This window comes from Xenopus laevis, chromosome 5L (assembly GCF_017654675.1).
Source record: "Xenopus laevis strain J_2021 chromosome 5L, Xenopus_laevis_v10.1, whole genome shotgun sequence".
NCBI classification, from domain to species: domain Eukaryota; kingdom Metazoa; phylum Chordata; class Amphibia; order Anura; family Pipidae; genus Xenopus; species Xenopus laevis.
The window spans coordinates 76,984,180-77,004,881 of NC_054379.1; the positions used below are offsets into that span (position 1 = coordinate 76,984,180).

General features: G+C 36.7%; 1 protein-coding gene across 2 annotated transcripts; it reads right to left on the reverse strand.

Moving 5' to 3' along the window:
* Positions 1-4,968: 4,968 nt before the first annotated feature.
* LOC108705854 (speedy protein 1-B-like) lies at positions 4,969-20,505 on the reverse strand. 2 transcript variants are annotated; one of them, XM_041562968.1, is made up of 10 exons: positions 20,332-20,505; positions 13,879-13,989; positions 12,818-12,907; positions 11,523-11,636; positions 10,308-10,354; positions 9,883-9,941; positions 8,866-8,951; positions 7,586-7,754; positions 6,209-6,394; positions 4,969-5,198 (listed from the first exon to the last, which is right to left on the reverse strand). In XM_041562968.1, the coding sequence occupies exons 3-10, from the start codon at positions 12,826-12,828 to the stop codon at positions 5,148-5,150; spliced, it is 723 nt and encodes a 240-aa protein (XP_041418902.1). In that variant the 5' UTR covers positions 12,829-12,907; positions 13,879-13,989; positions 20,332-20,505; the 3' UTR covers positions 4,969-5,147. The 2 variants fall into 2 exon arrangements, with proteins under 2 accessions (XP_041418902.1, XP_041418903.1); XM_041562969.1 differs by lacking the exon at positions 20,332-20,505 and having other exon boundaries at positions 13,879-14,255.
* Positions 20,506-20,702: the final 197 nt, after the last annotated feature.

Sequence of the window (20,702 nt, forward strand, 5' to 3'; positions counted from 1 at the left end):
GGACCTGTAGGCAAGTCCGACTCTGCCTGTATTCTGTCTAAAGTAAGCCAGGAAGGGCCTCCACTACCCCTAAATAGTGACACATAGTTATATCAACAGTATTAATATATGAAATAAAATCTACGATAAGGGAGAAAACTAAATACACACACATATTATATATATATATATATATACATACAAAAAGAATAACATTTATTACTAATTTATGCAAATTACTAGTCCTGGTAATCCGAAAAAAAGTCTTCTCTGTGTTATTGACTACAGTAAGGTAGAATAACTGGCTTTTGCCATCTGTGTAGAAGATCTCACATCTTCCCATCTCTTGGCGTCATTTTCTCTAGGAATGCTTGGTTTTCAGAAACACACATGCCCTAGAATGAATGAATCATGTGACTCTTTGAAGGAAGAATGCAGGGCATAGTGCTGGGCTGGACTCTAGGATTAAAAGAATGCTCCACTGGGCTAAAACGGAATTCTTATCACCAAATGTCAGAAATTGACATCTTGTTATATGCAAGTATACAATTGCCTTTCTTTGCTCAGTTTATAAATGGCAAAGGCATAAAGGCCAAAGTAACCATTACCTGGTACAATATGAATGAAGCAACATATGCTCAATATATGTTCTCAGAAAGAAAGTAGAACAAACAAATTTCCTTAGACTTGATATTTTAATATTAGTGGCAATTTTGCATGTTACAGTTAATTTGGGTTGAAAAGAAGACAAGTTCAACCCCTCCATGTGAGTCCAGTGCATAGACAGATAGATATACACATACCTATACAGTACCATGGCACCTCAAATATAAGTTCATTTTCTCAAGTCTAAATGGATGGCCTCTGGATTCCCTGCTATTTGTCTATAATGTCCTCTAAGGGACTTGTAAAGAGTAATCTTTTCCCGTCAACAGACTGGCTCAGAAAAACTCGCAGAGGCCCTGGGTGTCAGAGTAGGCACATGCTTAGGGCGCAAAGCTGGGGGGCGCCAGGCATGCACCTTATCTGCTTCTCCTACCCCATAGTCCGTTCCCCGATCACCGATGTAGAGAAGTGGATCCGCTGTAATCAGCAACTGTCAGTGCAGCTACAGGGAGCTGCTGACTAGAGCAGATCTATTTCTGTTCCCCAATTACATCACAAGCCGAGAGAAGCGGAGAATATGACTGTGGCCTGGTGGGCCCCTAGTATTCCAGTATAACACTGCCCCTTGTAAGAACAGGCTTCTTCTAGCACAACATTAGCAATGAGTCAATCTCTCGCCACCATGTCAGACATAAAAGAATCTTGAATAGTCTAAAAAGTCCTAAAGTGCGAACATGTTTTAACATTAAACACCTTATTTTCTGAGGTCAGAGTGGCACCTACAAATATACAAACAAGATATATTACTGTGTTTTAAATGTCCATATTTAGAAGCGTAACTGTTTTAGATTACCATCTTCCTCATTAAAGATTATTACAACTTTTCTTCTATCTTCCGTAGCTTCTCCCACAATATCTCATGTAATGGATCAGCATAGATTGCTGCATCCAGTGGTTAAGCTTATGCACCAGAATTCCTTATAATGGATTTGTATAGCCATTGCTCCACCACTGTGGACGGTTTCTCTCCCAGAATCTCCTTTAATGTAGTAAAACAAGTCCCCACCTTTGGAGCCCTCTAATGGTTAAAAACAGACTCTCTCTTCCAATGCATCAGCCTCTCCCCTCCTTTCAAATATAGCCCTCTTCTGCTACTGCATGAGATCTAGCACCCATTTACTTACGTGTGGCGTTACAGGAGTCTATGCCTCTGCTATATGGGAGAGCAGGTACACTATAAAATGGCGTGCCCCCCCCCCCCAGGGTCAGGACAAACTAAACTGTTATACCACTGCCTGGGAAACTTCTCTCTGATCCACAATTACACACACAGGGATATGGTTGAAAAGTTCATTTATAGAACACTGTAACTTTAAATAACATGCAGACAGGTGGGTGCTGCTTGTAGTCACACAAATGATTAGCAATGGCTTCCAACAAATACTCATCCAGTGACTGAGCACATGGGACCTTCCCCTTTTATAAAATATAATAGTGATATCTACTGGCCAGTCACGGAACTGCCAGCACAATACTGAAAAGGGACAATTTTTAAAGATATGAATTATTTGCTTAGAATATGGGAGATGGCCTTCCTGTAATCTGGACCTTTTTGGATAACAGGTTCCCTGATAACAGATCCCATACCAGTATACTTGTAATAGATCAGCATTCACCAGTGTTGCAACAATACTATGTTAGATCATAGACACTTATTTAATCCAGCAACCCAACTATGAAAATGCCTGCCTGTTTCTCTCCTTTGCAAACTAAAAAAGATCTGCACTCTGTTGGGCTCACGTATTAATGGATGCAAAACTTATTGCTCCCTTTAGGGCCTGTCCATGGAGTACATGTGTATCTACCTTGTGGGATACTGTGTTCTTCACCATGATTAAACTTTTGGCACAAGATACAGGGAGCACAAAGAACAGGGGACATAAGGAGATGATGGCATTGGAGTTGGTAATGAATGGAGAGAGGACTTTATGTAGGAAGAGGAAGACAGAATGGAACATGGTAAAACTGGAACCAGGAGAAAGACCCGGGATGCAGAGAGCTTAAAGGACAATATAAAGTAGAAAAGGGATATTGGAAATTAAGGAAATAGTAGAGATAAAAAAAGAGTGATAGGAGAAAAAATAATGGGGAACTAAAGATGGAGAGTTGATTTGGGTTACCTGATGTACAGTATAAATATTTTATTATTTTTTCTAGCAGAGGGAAAAAGCATGCAAGGGCAGCACCTGCCAGGTTTATCTAGGATGCATTCTTAAGAGTTAAAACCTTTTCCTCTTACAGAGAAATGCAGAGAACTCCCCTATCTGTAATGAAAGGCACAATTTGCCCAGGTGAAGATTTTTGCTTTTTAGCAGGTGGATAACCTGGGTGCCAGGAAGATAAAATGCCATTTCTGGAGTTCTGGTGGGATAATGCAGGTGGGAGACTGGACAGAGCAGCAGCGCCAGAATATTTCAGATTGTTTAAAAGGTACTATTGCCTACAGGTTGTAGTGTGATGAATTAAAATAGGGGGGATCATGTGTTTTGCCATAGCAATGAAATCTCTTATTACAAACTATGGGCAAACTAAAGAGATTAGTTGTTAAATAAATGAAATAACACCTCCAAGCACTCCAAGTGGTAAAACTTTGAAATCCGACCATTGAATTGAAAAAAAAGTTTTTTTGTTTGAATTTAGCTGTTTTCGGTCGAATTAAAACCGTTCGATCGATCGTAGAAATCGTTCGATCCAAATGATTTAATAGATCGAACGATTCTAGAAAAAAAACTTCGACTTCTAAAAACTTATCCAAACATTGGCTATAGGTTCTAGGAGGTCCCCATAGGCTAACATCGCAATTCTGCAGGTTTAAGGTGGAGAAGTGTCGAATTCAAAGTTTTTTTAAGAGAATACTTTGATTTTCGAAAGGTCAAATATTCGAAGTTTTTTCAATTCAAATCGAATTTTGGCCTATTTGATGGTCTAAGTACCCAAAAATTACTTTGAAATTCGAAGTTTTTGAATTGGAAAATTCACTTTGACCCTTAGTAAATGTGCCCTTTAATGTCAGGTGTATACGTTAGATAACTTTAACGTTAATATAAGATGTATAGTGACCAGCCAGTTGGTATGCGTTGGTATGTTGGTATGGTATCAGAAAAAAAACAAAGGTTCACTGAAAAAATGTATTGTGTTCCATTTAGTCAACAGCGAATAAAAACAAATCACATAATAAAAAGACAAACACATGATATGTATGTTTAAGTAAGGGCTTTATTTTAGATGATATACTATATTATATAATTACAATGACCTTATATCTTACAATATATGTTAACTATAATTAATGCAATCAAAATATACCATTCTATATTTATATTATATAACGTATTTATAACTATAGTGCTATATAAGAATATTAAAATATGTATAGGCACAATCAATAAAACTAAATGAAATATTAATATGGAGTATTATATATGTGTGTATAATAATGTATAAAATTACAATAGAAATATGATACTAGGCTTATAATAACTATTATGGGGCCTATTTAATGAAAAACAAAATTATTATACAGGAAGAATAGTACCACCTTTGCTATAACCCTCTATATTGATCCAGAGGAAGGCAAAAACCCCCAGTAAGATAAATTAGTCCAATTGCATCTTACTGTAGGAAAAAATTCCTTCCTGACCCCAAATATGGCAATCGGATTACTCCCTGGATCAATCACTGTAATAAAATTAAACACATTGTAATTAAACACACATTTATTATGAATAATAATAATAGCAATACTAAATTACCTAACACTAATAAAATACCAATAATTATTGAATAACTATATAATTAAACACATTTATTATGCTATATAATAAAAATAATAATCATAACATTGCAAAATATAACATTATAAGTATTATTGCTGTTATTATTGATATTACTTTGCTAAATATTAAGTTATCATTATGTAAGACATTAAATTATTATTATGCAAAATTGTAAATTATTATTGCTAGCATTATTATTGTTATTATCATTATGCTATACATTAAGTTGTTATTATTACTATGTACAATATTAAGCTATTATTATGCAATACATTAATTTATTATTTGTATTATTACTATGCAATACATTATGTTATTATTATTAACATTAATAAGCAAACAATAAAGTTATTATTATGCAAACTATTAAGTTGTTATTATTATTCAAGATATTAAGTTATTATTCAAGACATTAAGCTATTATGCAAAATATTAAGCTATTATTATGCAAAATATTAAGTTATTAATATTATGCAATATATTAAATTAATTTTATCATTAAATAGATAATAAAAATTATATATTATCTAACTATTATTGATGGCTCAAAATAAATAAATACTACTAATAATAATGTAAAATATTAAATTATTCTTTTAAAGAATTTATAAACTGTATTTCTAAGCATACTATATTTAAATCGTTCTAGGTATCAGAAATATATGGAATTATAAATCTAACTACACCAAAAACATGAAAACAGATGTATGATATAATAAGGCGACCCTAACGCTTTTTCCTCCTCTTCTTTCTGGTGCTTTGCGTCTTTTGAGTCGCCTAGAAATAAAGAGAAATAATATTTAATACATCTAATACTTTTTTTATGCACAAGCACAAATTCTGTACCCCCTCTGGGCCCCCCTCCCTTACCCATCAGTATGAAGGCCACACAAGACACAAGCGTTAAAACATTAAGTGCCCCCCTACAAGTTAAAAAAAGAACTTTGGTGCCCAAGGCCCCCCTACAAGTTTTGATGGTCAGGGCCCCTACAAGTTATTAAAAAAACACCTTTGTATTAAAAAAAATATTTGGCCTGGACAGGGCCCCTAAAAGTTATTAAAAAAAAGCATTAGTGGCCAGGGCCCCTACAAGCAATTAAAAAAAACAATTTGGCCAGGGCATTGCCCCTACAATTATTAAAATAAATATTTGGCCAGGGCAGGGCCCCTACAAGTTATTCCAAAAAAAAGCATTAGTGGCCAGGGCCCCTACAAGTTATTAAGAAAAAAAATTGGCTAGGGCAAGGCCCCTACAAGTTAAAAAAAAAGAAAACTGCACTTACCTTAGCCAGGGAGCTCAGGTGCCTGTATCAGTTTCCTGTGGTCTGTTTCGCCAGTGAAATATAAGTCCCAGTAAAGGTGCATGGTGATTGGATAAAGCAGAGGGGAGGTTCAAACTTCACCCATCCAAACCCCATGCAGTTTTACCGGGACTTTATGGCTAATCACAGCAAAGGAAGTAAGATGCACCATCGGAGCTCCAGGCTGCCCACCCTTCCGAAATCTGCAGCTCACTGATGGCAGGGGCCGGCTCTGCAAGTACATGCAGCACGGCTGGGCCCCCTTAACTCCCCAAATCATCTGGGCCTGGGACAACAGTACCCCCTGCCCCCCCCCCTGATGGCAGCCTTGGTTACAAATGATTAGTTACAGTAACTTGCCCTATTAAGGAATTACAAATATACAGTATAACAAATAATGTAATTCAGTTGAGTTGTACAAGTACTGTATATCCATTGCCTTGCATTTCCCTATAGGAAGTGCTTTAATCACAATCATTACTTTACCTTTGGTGGCTCAGCCTCTTGGGAGGTACCTGCCCGTTCCTGGCACCAAGAGCAAGCTGTCGGGCTGTGGGCAGAATGCCTGAAGAAGTAATAATCAGGAGGTTTGTGATGCTCCTTCAGGGCCAAGCCGTGATGTTCTTGCCGCTCCCTTCTCCAAGCCCAGTGGGTCGGGTTGTCAGTCATCGCCTAGAAATATACAAGAAAGTAATTAATTTACAATGCATTTAATCCCCTTAATGATTATGACACAAGCTACTTAGTTCAGAATAATCTTTCTTTGCACATTTCAGTCTGTATAACAAAGGCTTAAATTAAAAGCTAATTTTTGTCTGCAGTTTTATAAATGGTATGCAAAGTGCTCTGTGCAGTCAGACCCCTGCAGTTCCTGGTCATTTAAACCAGGGCTTCTCTTGCATTTAGTGTGCAAAAAAACTCTGTATGACTGGGCTAGGGAAGGGCAGCATCCTGTATGTATATAGTTTTTGCTTTGTTATATTGTAATTTCACCACACATTAAAGCTTCAAAGAACAATTATGGGATTTCTCTCTCTCTCTCTCTCTCTCTCTCTCTCTCTCTCTATATATAGTATTAAAGTTAGCTGTTCTCTAACCGATTGCAATTAGAATTTTTTCATATGTTCTGAGTACCAAATCAGTAAAAGCAACCTACTGATCATTCTTTGTTATTTATTTTTTACTTAAATTTGCACCTTATACAACCAAGAATCATTTTTGGTGGAATAGTAAAAGTAAGCAATTACAGTGAAACCTAAATTTTACATTCCCTGATTTTAAGTTTTCTCGCATTAAACATTGCTTTTTTTTTAATCTAAACAATATATTATGCATAATGCATTTCCCTGAGTTTACATTTTCACACCATTTTTTCTGGTCCCCTGAAATAAGTAAAATGGGGAATTCTATTGTACAGGTATGGGACCTGTTATCCAGAATGCTCAGGGCCTGGGGTTTTCTGGATAACTGTACTTTAACTCTTCATACCTTAAGTCTACTTAAAAATCATGTAAACATTAAATAAACCCAATAAGCTGGTTCTGCTTCCAATACGAATTAATTATATCTTAGTTTGGATCAAGTACAAGGTACTGTTTTATTATTACAGAGAAAAAGGAAATTATTTTTAAAATTCTGGATTATTTGATTATGATGGAGTCTATAGGAGATAGCCTTTCTGTAATTCAGAACTTCGTGGATAACAGGTTTCTGGGTAACGGATCCCATACCTGTACTATACTTTAGACCTTACTGCATAACTAGATACAGTATAAGGGATGACAAACAAATATTAGCATTTAGTTCTCTATACCTAAAATGTTGGGCTAAACGCTATAACTGAGAATCCGTAGTATTACACACCTCCTCACAGGATTCCTTGGAAACCCAGGCTCGAAAGCCCATCCTGGACCATATTTCATCCCGCAGCTTGGTGAACCTGGTCCACAGTTCCTGATACATTTCTCCAAGGGCCCAGGAGTAAATCAAGCCACGAAAAGATGTTTCTTCCTCCATCTCATGTGCAAGTAACCTGAAACCCAAGATAATATACATAAGGGACACATTACTGAGAAATACCTTTAAATTAATGGTAATGCTATGTTACTGAATGAAAATATTTATTCTAAAAGAAAATACTAAAAGTGGTGGTTCACCTTATAATTAATGCTCTTGAGCTATTTACCTATGAAGACACTGAAGATTTGAAGAAGTGTGAAGTTTATTGTCTCCAAAACATTGAAAAACAGGGCAACGTTTCGGGCCACCGGGCCGGATAAAGGGCCCGGGTGGCCCAAAACGTTGCCCTGTTTTTCAATGTTTTGGATACAATAACCTTCACACTTCTGCAAATCTTCAGTGTGCTGCTGACATCTTTCTTCATTGGATTGTCTGACCCTGGAAGCAGGCGTGGGTCCTTCAGCATAGCACCTGATACCGCAAAAGGGATTTATTCAGGGGCTTAAACTCTCTACCTTTGACATTCCTTGAGCTATTTACCTGTCGATGGCAGTCAAATAGTTTAAATCTTACAGCCTAAGATTTAAACTATTTGACTGCCATCGACACTGACCCGACAACCTAAATACATATTATTACCTAACCTCGTTTTTTGTTACTATTTTATTTTCATATTTATTTATTAATATTTTAATATTAATATTGTAGCTTTCTGTACAAATCCTCTTCCAGTCATCTCTTGGTCTATTATTTAAACCACTTATTAGTCATTAGCAACTTGATATAGAACAAAAAGATAAATCATGCAAAAAAAGGAGTAAAAAACAAAGTCCCCTTAACCTTAATCTCTGCACCACCCCCTTGATGTACCCTTCCACACCTGCCAAGTGTCAAACCTCTGCAAGATTTAGTAATTAATTATATGTTTATAGACAAAATATGTTGTCGCTCTAAAATACATGTTAATAATAACCTGCATTTCTTTAGGGCTCTTACTCACGCGCGTTTTTACCTGCGTTCCGTTTTTCGGCGTTCAGCCTGCGCTCCCCTGCGGCTGAACACCGAAAAACAGAACGCAGGTAAAAACGCGCGTGAGTAAGAGCCCTTATATAGATATTCAGATATAACATTCAAGCTCATCTTAACATGTATGGAAACGTATGGAAACAAAGAAAGCTACTTACAGGGCTCCAAAAAAGTACCCTGCGATGTACTCCTCCTCTTTAATTCTGGCTCGCTGGAAATACACCCGGACCATGGCAAGGAGGTACTGGAGAGAAAGAAGTGCAGAAGTGAATAACTTCATTATACACTGTACAAACGATTCATGTTATTACTAAGAAGTGTAAAAGCAAAACAAGGTTTTGCTGAAAAACAAACAGGCTCATTCGGAATTAGGGAAGCAGCAGGTGTCCGTGTAAGACAAAGTGCATTTTGGAATAAATAATGCCTCATTTGGTATGTTTTTGTACCACAATGCAGCAGTTTCAAGGATAATAGTACTTACTTAAGATCCAGACATGTTGAATAAGGACACAACATATTTGGACCGCTTCATAAACCAACTGTGCCTAGGGCAAAATAGGCATCTCAGGGGTGGGGGATATTGTCTCTCAAATGTTTAATTTATTTGGTGAAACAGTTAAATGTGCATGGGAACAATCTGCAGATGGAACCCTGTACTTTACACTAGGTCAGTAGCAGCTGTAAAGTTCATGGGTTCTGCAACTGTACGCTGTGCCTTGTTTGCAATTACAATTTGCATTGAGCCTGGTGCTGTCTAGCATTTACACCAGGGTCAGATTATAACCTGTGATCAGTATAGTCATTTATTCCCTATTTTGCCAATCCATTTATTTTCTATGATCTACTTCCATACAATCAAATTCCACTGGTCATTTTTCACCCCACCTCAAAAAGACTAGCTACTTGTTTTCCCATAAAAAGAAAAAAAATATTTTTTTGTGGTTACATTATATTGCTAACGATACATCTTATAAAGAAAGCTTTCAGGAATTATAAAGTATATTAGTATGGCATCTCTTTATCTAGGCATGTTCACTATTATGCACATAATCAGGTATGTCTGATGATAGGTAATGTTGGAAGCTACAAAAAAATAAATAAAATAACCCTTTTCATCTAGAACTACACCTAAGCGCTAGCCATTGAGTACATACAAGTGTAAATACAAGAAATACCTTGTCAGTAAGCTTCAGACAGGGGTCCATGTCCAGGGAATCTCTGATCAATTTATGCTCTACAAGAAATAACAGCAGTTAGGAAGAGAAAACTTATACTCAGTCCAGTTTCCAAAGCAGGTCTATTAAGGCATTGGGGCTGGCGTTAATGCAAACATTTAATACAGAAGTGTTTATCATGCTTACACCACGTAAAAGATGAACTCACTCTCCTCCCAAACCAAGCCCCCCCCCCATGGGGTTGAGGTCTCCTTTAAACATTAAAAAATTGGGGCCCAATTCTCACATATTTATTATTTGTAGTGCACAATTACACTATCCCTCCCCCAACCTGCACTTTCATATAAGCAAAATAATGACACTGTGATTTAACATTACAGATTGTACTAAACTGTTCCCATGAGAGTGCAGGGGAAATATCTTACCCAGCAGCTGGTAGAACTTCTCTCCATCCATGAAAGTTCTTGCAGGCCTGGAGATGGCAGAAAGACACATTATTGTTTCCCTGACTTCTGTACATTACATTTACATTCTCATAACAAGATTCTTAAACAGTGATATAACACCTTAAAATTGGAAATTAGAAGCATATCTATTTCTTATATTGGATATAAAGGAAAGCTGTTCTTAAATTAAACCTTTAATAAACTGTGAGTTCTACAACACATTATTTGTATGAACTTGTATGAAAAAAAGAGAAAAAATGTTTTGAACAGTTTAAGGGGGCTATTTATCAAAGTTCGAATTTATCTCAATATTTTCTGCTACAAACTCCGATCAAATCCGGGGTTTTTTTATGCTTATTTACTATTACATTTTACCTGAAAATTTGCGGTAAAAAAACAAACAAAAAAACAGATTTTCGCGATTTTTTCGGATTCTTTCATCCGATTTTCACGTTTTTTTCAGAATTTTCACCCGAAAACTCAGAAAACTTCTGGGTATTGCACAAAACCCAGTACACATTAAAAAATTATTGGGACTTCTTCCGTTAACTTATATGCAAACTCGACAGGTCTGAGATGCCGGATTTTCAGCTTCTGACTTTTCCATCCTCGGGGGTTTAATAAATTCCGATTTTTTTTTTTTAAAAGTCAGATTTTATTAAAAAAAATTACAAATTTTTCGTAATTTTTGCATTCAGAGTTTAATAAATAACCCCCTAAGTGTCCTAGTCTTTCTATTAACTCATTAACGTCAAATAATTTTTTATAAACCCGCTAGGGATCATCAAGATATTGTAGTGTACTAAAAGGGGTATAGATAGATTTATGAGAGAAGGTAAAATACCCTTTCTAAATCACTGACATGGTCCCATCTACAATATTTAGTCTCCAGTGCTCAAAAAAGGCTTTAGTGAAACAGAGAAAAGCAATTAAGCTAATAAAGGGAATACAATCTTAGTTATAAATTTGGCCAAGATGAAAGCATTTCACTAAAGAAGAGTTTCTCAAAAGAGGTATATGATAACTATGTATACATACAGTAAAGAATCAGATAAGGAATTGAACCCTAGACAGATTAACATGACATTTTTTTAGCCTTCTACTAAACCAAGTAGAGTTTACTTGGCTGTTGTGTATTTATCTAACTATGATTTCAGTTCCCTTCGTGCCATATGTGAACCTATTTTCACTTACTGCTTGCTGGTGGAAGGTCCATCGTCGTTTTCTTCGCTCTCCTTTCTTGTGCGCTTTCTCTTCTCAGGTTTGGGAACCTGAGGAGGCACAGGGTCTTTTGTTGTCCGCTGTTTTCTGGATGAAAATATTAATGTTTGTAAATGCTGTTTAAAAAATGTACTACAAGTACTATAGCTAATAGCCAACTGAAAGACAGCAAAATGTAGAGGCTCAGTGGATATGGTACTGGCCTGTGACAGATTTAGGGAAACCTTTCTTATATGTCTAGGTCTTCGTGTGGCAAAATAATTTGGTATACATCAGACAATCCTGAGCATGCTGCTACTGTCTGTGGGTGCTAGTTTCAACATTAGGGCAAATACTGTACCCAGATAGAGTTCTGATGCAATTCATACACTTACTATATACCACTGGGACTCAAGTACAAGTATGGGATCCGTTATCCAGAAAGTTCCAAATTTGGAACTTTCTGGATAACGGATCCCATACCGGTACTTGAGTCCCAGTGGTATATAGTAAGTGTATAAATTGCATCAGAACTCTGTCTGGGTATAGGCCGTCTCCCATAGACTCCACTATAGTAAATTCATCAAACATTTTAAAAATAATTTCCTTTTTCTCTGTAAAAATAAAACAGTGCCTTGTACTTAATCTAAACTGAGATATAGTTAATCCTTATTGGAAGCAAAACCTTCCTATTGGGTTTATTAAATGTTTACATGGTTTTCTAGTAGACTTAAGGTATGAAGATACGTTATCCGGAAAACCCCAGGTCCCGATTATTCTGTATAATAGGTCCCATACCTGTACCAACAGTTCAGTTGGAATCTCTTTAGTACAAGCTATTCCTTCTACTTGAAAAAGGTATGCGATGTGACAAATGATTTACGTATATTTGGGATTATAGTCTGTAATGCAGTTGTACTATCACCCTTCTACACCCCCAGCACAGAAAGATGGTTGGTTACTACAAATAGAAGTGGGCTGGGTTTACAAGCATAGGATCTAAATTATACAACTACTGTAACCCAAAGTAACCAGTCAGATCTTTGCTTTCATTTGAAACTTGTAGTAGACCATTGAAAGCTAATTGTTGTTGGTTGTTATAAGCAATTACACTAGAGTTTAGTTTAGTACTTGTGATTATCTGCAAACTATAATCTGTATATGATTCCACTGAATATTATATTATCTATAGGGCATGTCAGTTTGGCACATGAAGAATGATTTATATTCAGTATACTTCCCAATTCATTCCTCGGCCCTTATTGTGACTAATTCTGCCCCTCACTTACCTTCTCGCCATTTCTTCTTTCTCCAGTTGTGTCCTAAAATGAAAAAGTCGCTCTCCAATAGTAATAAAATCGCTCCTGTCGCTCTGAAATCTGAAAGAAACAATCAATTAGTGACAGAAACTAGAAGGAACTAGGTGTAGATGTTCTAATAGAGCCAGTAACATATGCAGCTACAAAAAAAACTTAGTTCCTACATACAAGGTGCTACAGAGTTCTGTACATGTATTTAAGGTGTAAAAGAAGGTAAAAAGATTAAAGATATATATGTAAAATTATCCCAAATGCTCACACTCTCATCAATCTCCACCAGGAAAACCGTTAGAGTGACTTCAGCAACTATCCCAACGGCTTTTATTGGCCCTGGTCATATGGTTTAGTTTCCAGAGCAGTAAAAACAGAACAGTATATTCACCAGTAGATTTTAAGTCCACATTACAGACAATAAGGGTGACTTTGTATAAGAAAGTAGGGCAAATGTCCATAACAAGGTAGCCAAATGCAAAACCTGTCTGGATCACTATAAATGAAATCCTACTGCTGTCCAGTCATCCTTCTAACAATAATTCCATCTTGCTTTTTTATGAGGAATGCTATAGAGGTCTATTCATGTATTTAAGGTGTAAAAGAAGGTAAAAAGATTAAATATATATATGTAAAATTACCCCAAATGCTCACACTCTCATCAATCTCCACCAGGAAAACTGTTAGAGTGACTTCAGCTCCTATCCCAATGGATTTTATTGGCCCTAGTCATATGGTGTTGTTTCCAGAGCTGTGATTAATCAGCAAAGTATAACAGAACAGTATATTCACCAGTAGAGATTAAGTTCATATTACAGACAATAAGGGTGACTGGGTATAAGAAAGTAGGGCAAGTGTCCATAACAAGGTAGCCAAATGGAAAAACTGTCTATCACTATAAATGGAATCCTACTGCTGTCTAGTCATCCTTCTAACAATAATTCCATCTTGCTTTGTTATGAGGAATGCTACAGAGTTCTATGTGTGTATTTAAGGTGTAAAAGAAGGTAAATAGATTAAAGATATATATGTAAAATTACCTCTAGTGCTCACACTCTCATCAATCTCCACCGGGGAAAACCGTTAGAGTGACTCCAACTCCTATCCCAACGGTTTTTATTGGCCCTGGTCACATGGTCTAGTTTCCAGAGCTGTGATTGGTCAGAACATCAGAACAGTGAAAACAGAACAGTATATTCACCAGAAGAGATTAAGCCCACACTAAAGACATTAAGGGTGACTGGGTACAAGAAAGTAGGGCAAATGTCCATAACAAGGTAGCCAAATGGAAAAACCTGCCTATTATATATTACATATTTGATTCCTTATACCTTACTCTACAAGGAAAAAGCAGACACATTTTCTCCACCCATGCTTCTCTCTACAGAGTATAATAGAACTGCCTGTCACTGAAGGTACAGGCTATTTTCAACATTAATAAATGTGCACTTGAGTGTTTGATTTGTTGGATGAAGACCAAATCAATTGACATCTGGATAATTTTTAGCCAAATAATGGGGGGGTCAGTGGAAATTCCTATGTACCAGCCAATAATTTGCTGTGGGAGACAGCAGCTTTTAATGGTATGTGCATGGCCACCTTAACAGCCCCTTTCCACTATACTTAATAGGAACTAAAACTCATCACCTGACCTCAGCCTAAAGGCCTGCCACTAAAATACATTTTGACTTACATATATATATATATATATATATATATATATATATATATATATATATATATATATATATATATATATTAGCTCTGCTTATACACATAGCTGTTTTGTTTCTGGTGCTCAGCAAATCATATATTGAGTTCAAATGGGACAACATGGAAATTAATTTCAGCTGCTAGAAGTATAGGATCCTTTATCTGTAAATCCATTATCCAGGATGCTCCAATTTATGGAATGGTAGTCTCCCATAGAGTCAAATAATTCTACCTTTCTCAGTGATAATTATGATAAAGTACAAGGTACTGTTTTATTAAGTGCTAAAACAAATCTATTGGGTTTAACGTTTAGCAGGATTAAGGTATGGCTACTTACAGAAATGACAGAAAGTTTGTATAACCTCAATATGCAAAACCAATATAAATTACATTATTTTTCTCCTCCTGCGCCTGTATAGTCTGTCTAATGGCTATATAGTCACTTAATGCATCACCTAATAAGTCAGAGAACAATAAGCAGTATATTCATTGCTTAAGCTTGGGGGAGTGAAACAAAAGAACAAAATACAAGAAACTAAGTGGGAAGTGCAAATATTATGCAGAAATAAAGAGGGCACAGTTGCAATGTACATTTTGGGTAAGTGGGAGTAATACCTTAAATATGTAGACTAGAGTGGTCTTCATTCTTAATATATACAGCTTGACATGCTGGGCTCAAACCCTGAAATGTTGGACTGTGCTAAAGTACTTTAGTAATCGTTAAAGGGGGTAATTCACTTTTATTATTATGCCCATTGTTTTTTTTCCTTCTTGTTTAGCAGCTCCAGTTTGGAATTTTAACAGCTATCTGGTCTCTAAAGGCCACCTTACCCTAGCAACCAGACAGTGGGTTGAATGAGAGAGACTAGAAAGGGGCTTGAATAGAGAGAGAAGCAAAATGTAAGAATAAAAAAAAAAACAAATGCAAGGCTACTACAACATTTTTTATTACTACTTTTTATTACTCATCGTTCTATGCAGGCCTCTCCTATTCATATTCCAGTCTCTTATTCAAATCAGTGCATGGTTGCTAGGGTAATTTGGACCATGGCAACCAGATTGCTGAAATTGCAAATCAGAAAGCAGCTAAATAAAAAGCTAAATAACTCAAAAACCAGAAACAAAAATTGAATATCACTCTCTTTGTCATACTAGCAGTTAAAGCAAAGGTGTACAACCCCTTTAAGTCAGTTCAAACCCCCTTGACCATAGATGAACCTGCCTTCAGTTTCTAAAGAGAGAAATATCTTTGCACTCCTGTGAATTCACATAAGATCAAGAATTAAAGAAACTCTGCTCTCATTAAAAACATTGGGCAGATCCACTTGTTAATTGTCAAGGGCACCAAACAAGCCCAATCTGGCCACCCATGCATTAGGCCTAGTCAGACTGATCCAAGTTTTTATTCTTGATTGGATTATACTGTGTGTATACCTGGGAGAGGACCGCATCAATAGCATATTTAAATTGGGCATATATTGGTCTGGGTGGACCACTACACGTCCTGGCAAGCCGTTGGCTAGGTCTGAATTGGCCGAGTCTGCAATTTTAGCCCATGTTTGGCCAGCTTTACCTGCATTAGTCTGACCTCTACAACCTGAACAGTATAATCTCCTCATGTCTGAGGATAGGTAAAACATCTGTATTGGAATAACCCAGCTATCTATTGTTTTTGGGGGGTCAACTAAAGCCAAAGGGACCTATATGATTACATGTTGGTTCTGTTAAAACAGTACAAGAGCACAGACAGAACTACCATGCAGATCCATACACAATATCAATCGGCTCATCTTTTGGGCACTGCTGCTCTGGCCTACTCACAATTTAAAAAGAGGCAAATCACCTCCTCAGGGCAGCACACCATGTCCAATTGACCCTGCATATGTTAACAAGCAAGCAGCCTTAGTTCATGTCTTTCTAGAGAAGTTTATTTCTGATTCAATCAAAACAAATAAGGACATAAAGCCTGTGTGACTGCACTGGTGTCCCTCAATAACTTTTTTCAGTTAGTTTCTACACAGACTAATGTTGCCTATAACTGCTCCATTTGCAGTCAGGTACTTGCTATTTTTATTTTATCAGGGATGCTGACAGGTATTTAATTCAATACTGTTTTTTTAATGCTGCATGTCTAGTTGTGAAAGCCACAGGGCAGAACTACACGGGTGATTCCGCCGTGATCCGACGTGCTGCGCAAAATCGCAGGCGTCACATCGGATGCGACGGAAATGAGGAAGTAATGCCAGTGACGGATCGTGTCGCATTGTTGATGCGACGCGACATGACTGTCGGATGCTGACGCAGCGTCAATTGACAATTGAATTACTTACCTTATTTCCGTCGCATCCAACGTGACGCCTGCCATTTTGCGCAGCGCGCCAGAATCGGCCATGTAGTCCTGCCCACAAGGTACTGATACAGGAATGAAGTAGAACCCATTGATTAAATATAAGGTATGGATGACTGGAGGAATGCCAGCATTGCTTGATGCATGGATGATTATTAGACATTGTGTACAATAGTGTTCTATTTACTCAATGTCTTCTAGTTCAACTATATCTACAGTATCTTGTGCCTTTCACAACTATTCCTTCAGCATAAAAAAACCCACCACAGTACAGGTATGGGATCCTGTATCCAGAAACAGAGAAAGTTACCAGAAAGTTCCTAATTACAGAAAGTGTGTCTCCCACAGACTCAATTTTATCCAATTAATCCAAATTTTTCTCTGTCATAATAAAACAGTAGCTTGTACTTGATCCAAACTAAGATATAATTAATCCTTACTGGAGGCAAAACCAGACTATTGGGTTTATTTAACGTTTACATGATTTTCTAGTAGACTTAAGGAATGAAAATCCAAATTATGTTAAGATTAGTTATCCAGAAAACCCCAGGTCCAGAGTTTCTTCAATAACAGGACTCATACCTGTATTGAAGGCAATACCTGTCAACATCCCTGATAAAATAAAAATGGCAAGCACCTTACTGACTGCAAACGGAGCAGGTACAGTATAGGCAGACTAAGTGCTGGTCTCCAAGGTCTATGCCACCACTCCATAACACTTTTTTCATTCATTTCAGGAGCAGTGACAGGTGGATGGGAATTCTGTTGACTGTTTTCCAATGGGAGTCAAGGTGCCCTGTGCCGAGCCCTTTTACTAAAAGATGTTGTAACCATAAGGCACAATGCTCAACATGGAGGAAATATCCCTTATACCTATTTAAAATTCAGAGACTCACTAATTATTGCAGTAGAAGAAAAATAAAATCAATAAATCAATTGCAGAAACAGGCATTTATTGCCTTAAAGTCATTTACAAGTTGGTATGCCTAGCACGTTCAAATATTGCTGCAGTAAAGCAGGTCACAAACAGTTAGAGAAAATATTGCTAAGATACAATTTCGCTTTTGGAAAGCTCACAGGCAAGGTCAATATATTAAAAAAAAAAAGCAAAAAAAAGCAAACTAGGCAAACCTAGAGAATTGCTTATTCTACATAAAATCCAGTAGTAAGTTAATGCTATGGCTATGAACGCTATGTTGAAGCCTTCCAACTAATCTACAACTTCAGTAGAGGTGGAGTGTCACTGTTAGACATACAGTATCTGCAGAATGACACACTCCCTTACTATGCTACAATATAAAGGGAGTATTAATAAGAGGCGCAAAGTTTGCTTCAGTTCTAGTAATTGGACCAATAAGTCAGTTGCTTTAAATCAATAAATACTAGTATCTGATATCTGTCACAGATTATTAGAGCTGTAGCAAACACTGCACATAATGTAGCATTTATCAGAGATGGATACTAGGTAGAGGGTTAAAATACTGATGTGCTAAGTTGAGAATGGGTCGTGTTCTACACCAATACAAAAATATCAAATACATTTAATAACACTAATCCTAATGGATCAAATCTGTTACATGTTCAGTAAACCTATTTAAATACAATAAATGTCCTAAATATTAGGACAGTGATTAGCAGTCCTGAAGGTCTAGAATGCTCCAGAGTGTTAGTGAGTAAATCTATAAATAGATAAAAATAAATCACAAGGAGCAAAGCTAAAACCTTCATACTTTAGATCATTGTGTTATACTCCAGTAGGTGGAACAAGAAGGTTCCCAAACCAAAAGTTCTCTTCTTGAAGAAGCTTACTTATCAATTGCTTTCTAGTTAAAACCCCTATATTAATATGTTACTACGTGCATAGCCTAAAATAGGAATTTCACTTTTTTTTTTTGTAAGTTGCAGGATGTAATGACACTGTTCTTAAATGGTAACCAGTTAGTTGTCAGACATTCAGGTTTAACCCTTTAGTGCTGACTATGCAAAATGCAGCAGGTTTCATGCATTGACAGTAGAAGTTACAATATGGAAGCACCAGTGTACTTATGCATTTCCTAACGGTGACACTTATAGGGTTAAGAAACTTCAAATAGTTGCAGTTTTGAAGTATTTGGCAGAGAATAAGTGCAGTTGTCTATTCTAAACCAACAGGTAAACTAATGCATGGTGATTGTGAATGCCAATGATTGTAGACAGCTCTATACAATGGAACCATAGCTAGCTGAATTCATTTGCCAACCTTTCTGCAGTGCACAAGCCTATTTGATCTCTTAGGGCAACCTATTTTTGGGGCTACAATCAACCCTTATGGCTTATTACAGTTAAACTTTATTCAATGAACAGTTCTAGCATTGTTAGAAAAAAAAATACAGTTAACATGGTCTGATTGCTGTTTGGGTAGGATTATATATATTATTACAGATAAGCATTTCTCCCTGTGGTGGATCTTTCATGTTTTCCGGAGCAGAAGCCTACATTTCCCATGTGATTGTACAGGTATAGGACCGGTTATCCAGAATGCTCGGGACCTGGGGATTTCAGGATAATGGATCTTTACGTAATTTGGATATTCATACCTTAAGTCTACTAGAAAATCTTGTAAACATGAAATAGACCCAATAACCTGATTAGTTAAATCTTAGTTGGGATCAAGTACAAGGAACTGTTTTATTATTACAGAGAAAAGGGAAATTATTTTTAAAAATGTGGATTATTTGATTATAATGGAGCTGTCTAGATAATGGGTTTCCAGATAACTGATCCCACAACTGTACTCAATTATGGCACAGGCAAGTGCCAAATGAAGGTGGGATGTAACTTGATGATTGTTCAATGCTGAGAAACAGAGACAGAAATGTTCCACTGCAAGAACCCTTATAAATGGAAGTACAGGTATGCGATCCGTTATCCGGAAACCCACTATCCAGAAAGCTCTGAATTACGTCTCCAATAGACTCCATTTTATCCATATATTCCAAATCTTAATAATAATCTTAGTAATAAAACAGTACCTTGTACTTGATCCCATCTAATATATAATTAATCCTTATTGGAAGCAAAACCTGCCTATTGGGTTTATTTAATGTTTACATAATTTTCTAGTAGACTTAAGGTATGAAGATCCAAACTACAGAAAGATCCATAATCCGGCAAACCCCAGGTCCCGAGAATTCTGGATAACAGGCCTCATATCTGTATTGCTTAGAAACTTCTGAAGGACTAATGAAGGATTACTGGGACCACAACTGTATAGTTATCACACCACACTAAATTTACTCAGAAAATGAGATGATTGTACTGTAAGTTCTTTTGGGCCACTTTTTACATCTTGCATCTGTTTTTGGTATTTAATCTGTGTGTTCAGTGTATATCCCCATTTATTATAAAGCGCTGCAGAACATGTTGGCACTTGGAATACGTTTTAATAAAGTACCTGTAGCATAACAAGGAGTTGATTAACTTCCAGTTGACCGGTGCCAGCCGTCTCTTCCAGGGTGCATATTCTCATCATCTGGACTTTAGCTGCAGCCCAGAACTGCTCATGATTAACCATGGAAACCTGCATTTCTGACTTTAGCATTCTATACATACCACCTAAAGTGTCTTGGTAAACCTGCAACAAAGTGGACATGTTTAGAAGAAAAACTAAACTAAAAAGTTATTCACTATGCTACTCCTGGTATCATTTTTTTTGCAAAGACAGACTAGCACCTGTTCCTTTTTATGGGTTCTTCCTTTCCCCCAATTAACCTGCTTGCCATGAGCACTAACAGTTTCACACCTCACCACCCAAAAATAGTGGCA

Bases quoted from the DNA above. Each gene is read 5' to 3' on its own strand.
- LOC108705854 (XM_041562968.1), bottom strand. The intron at 9,942-10,307 runs GTAAGATATTTC...TATTTCTTGTAG, and splicing joins GAAGTTCTACCAGCTGCTGG to AGCATAAATTGATCAGAGAT. The intron at 7,755-8,865 runs GTAAGTAGCTTT...CTTGGGTTTCAG, and splicing joins GGGTACTTTTTTGGAGCCCT to GTTACTTGCACATGAGATGG.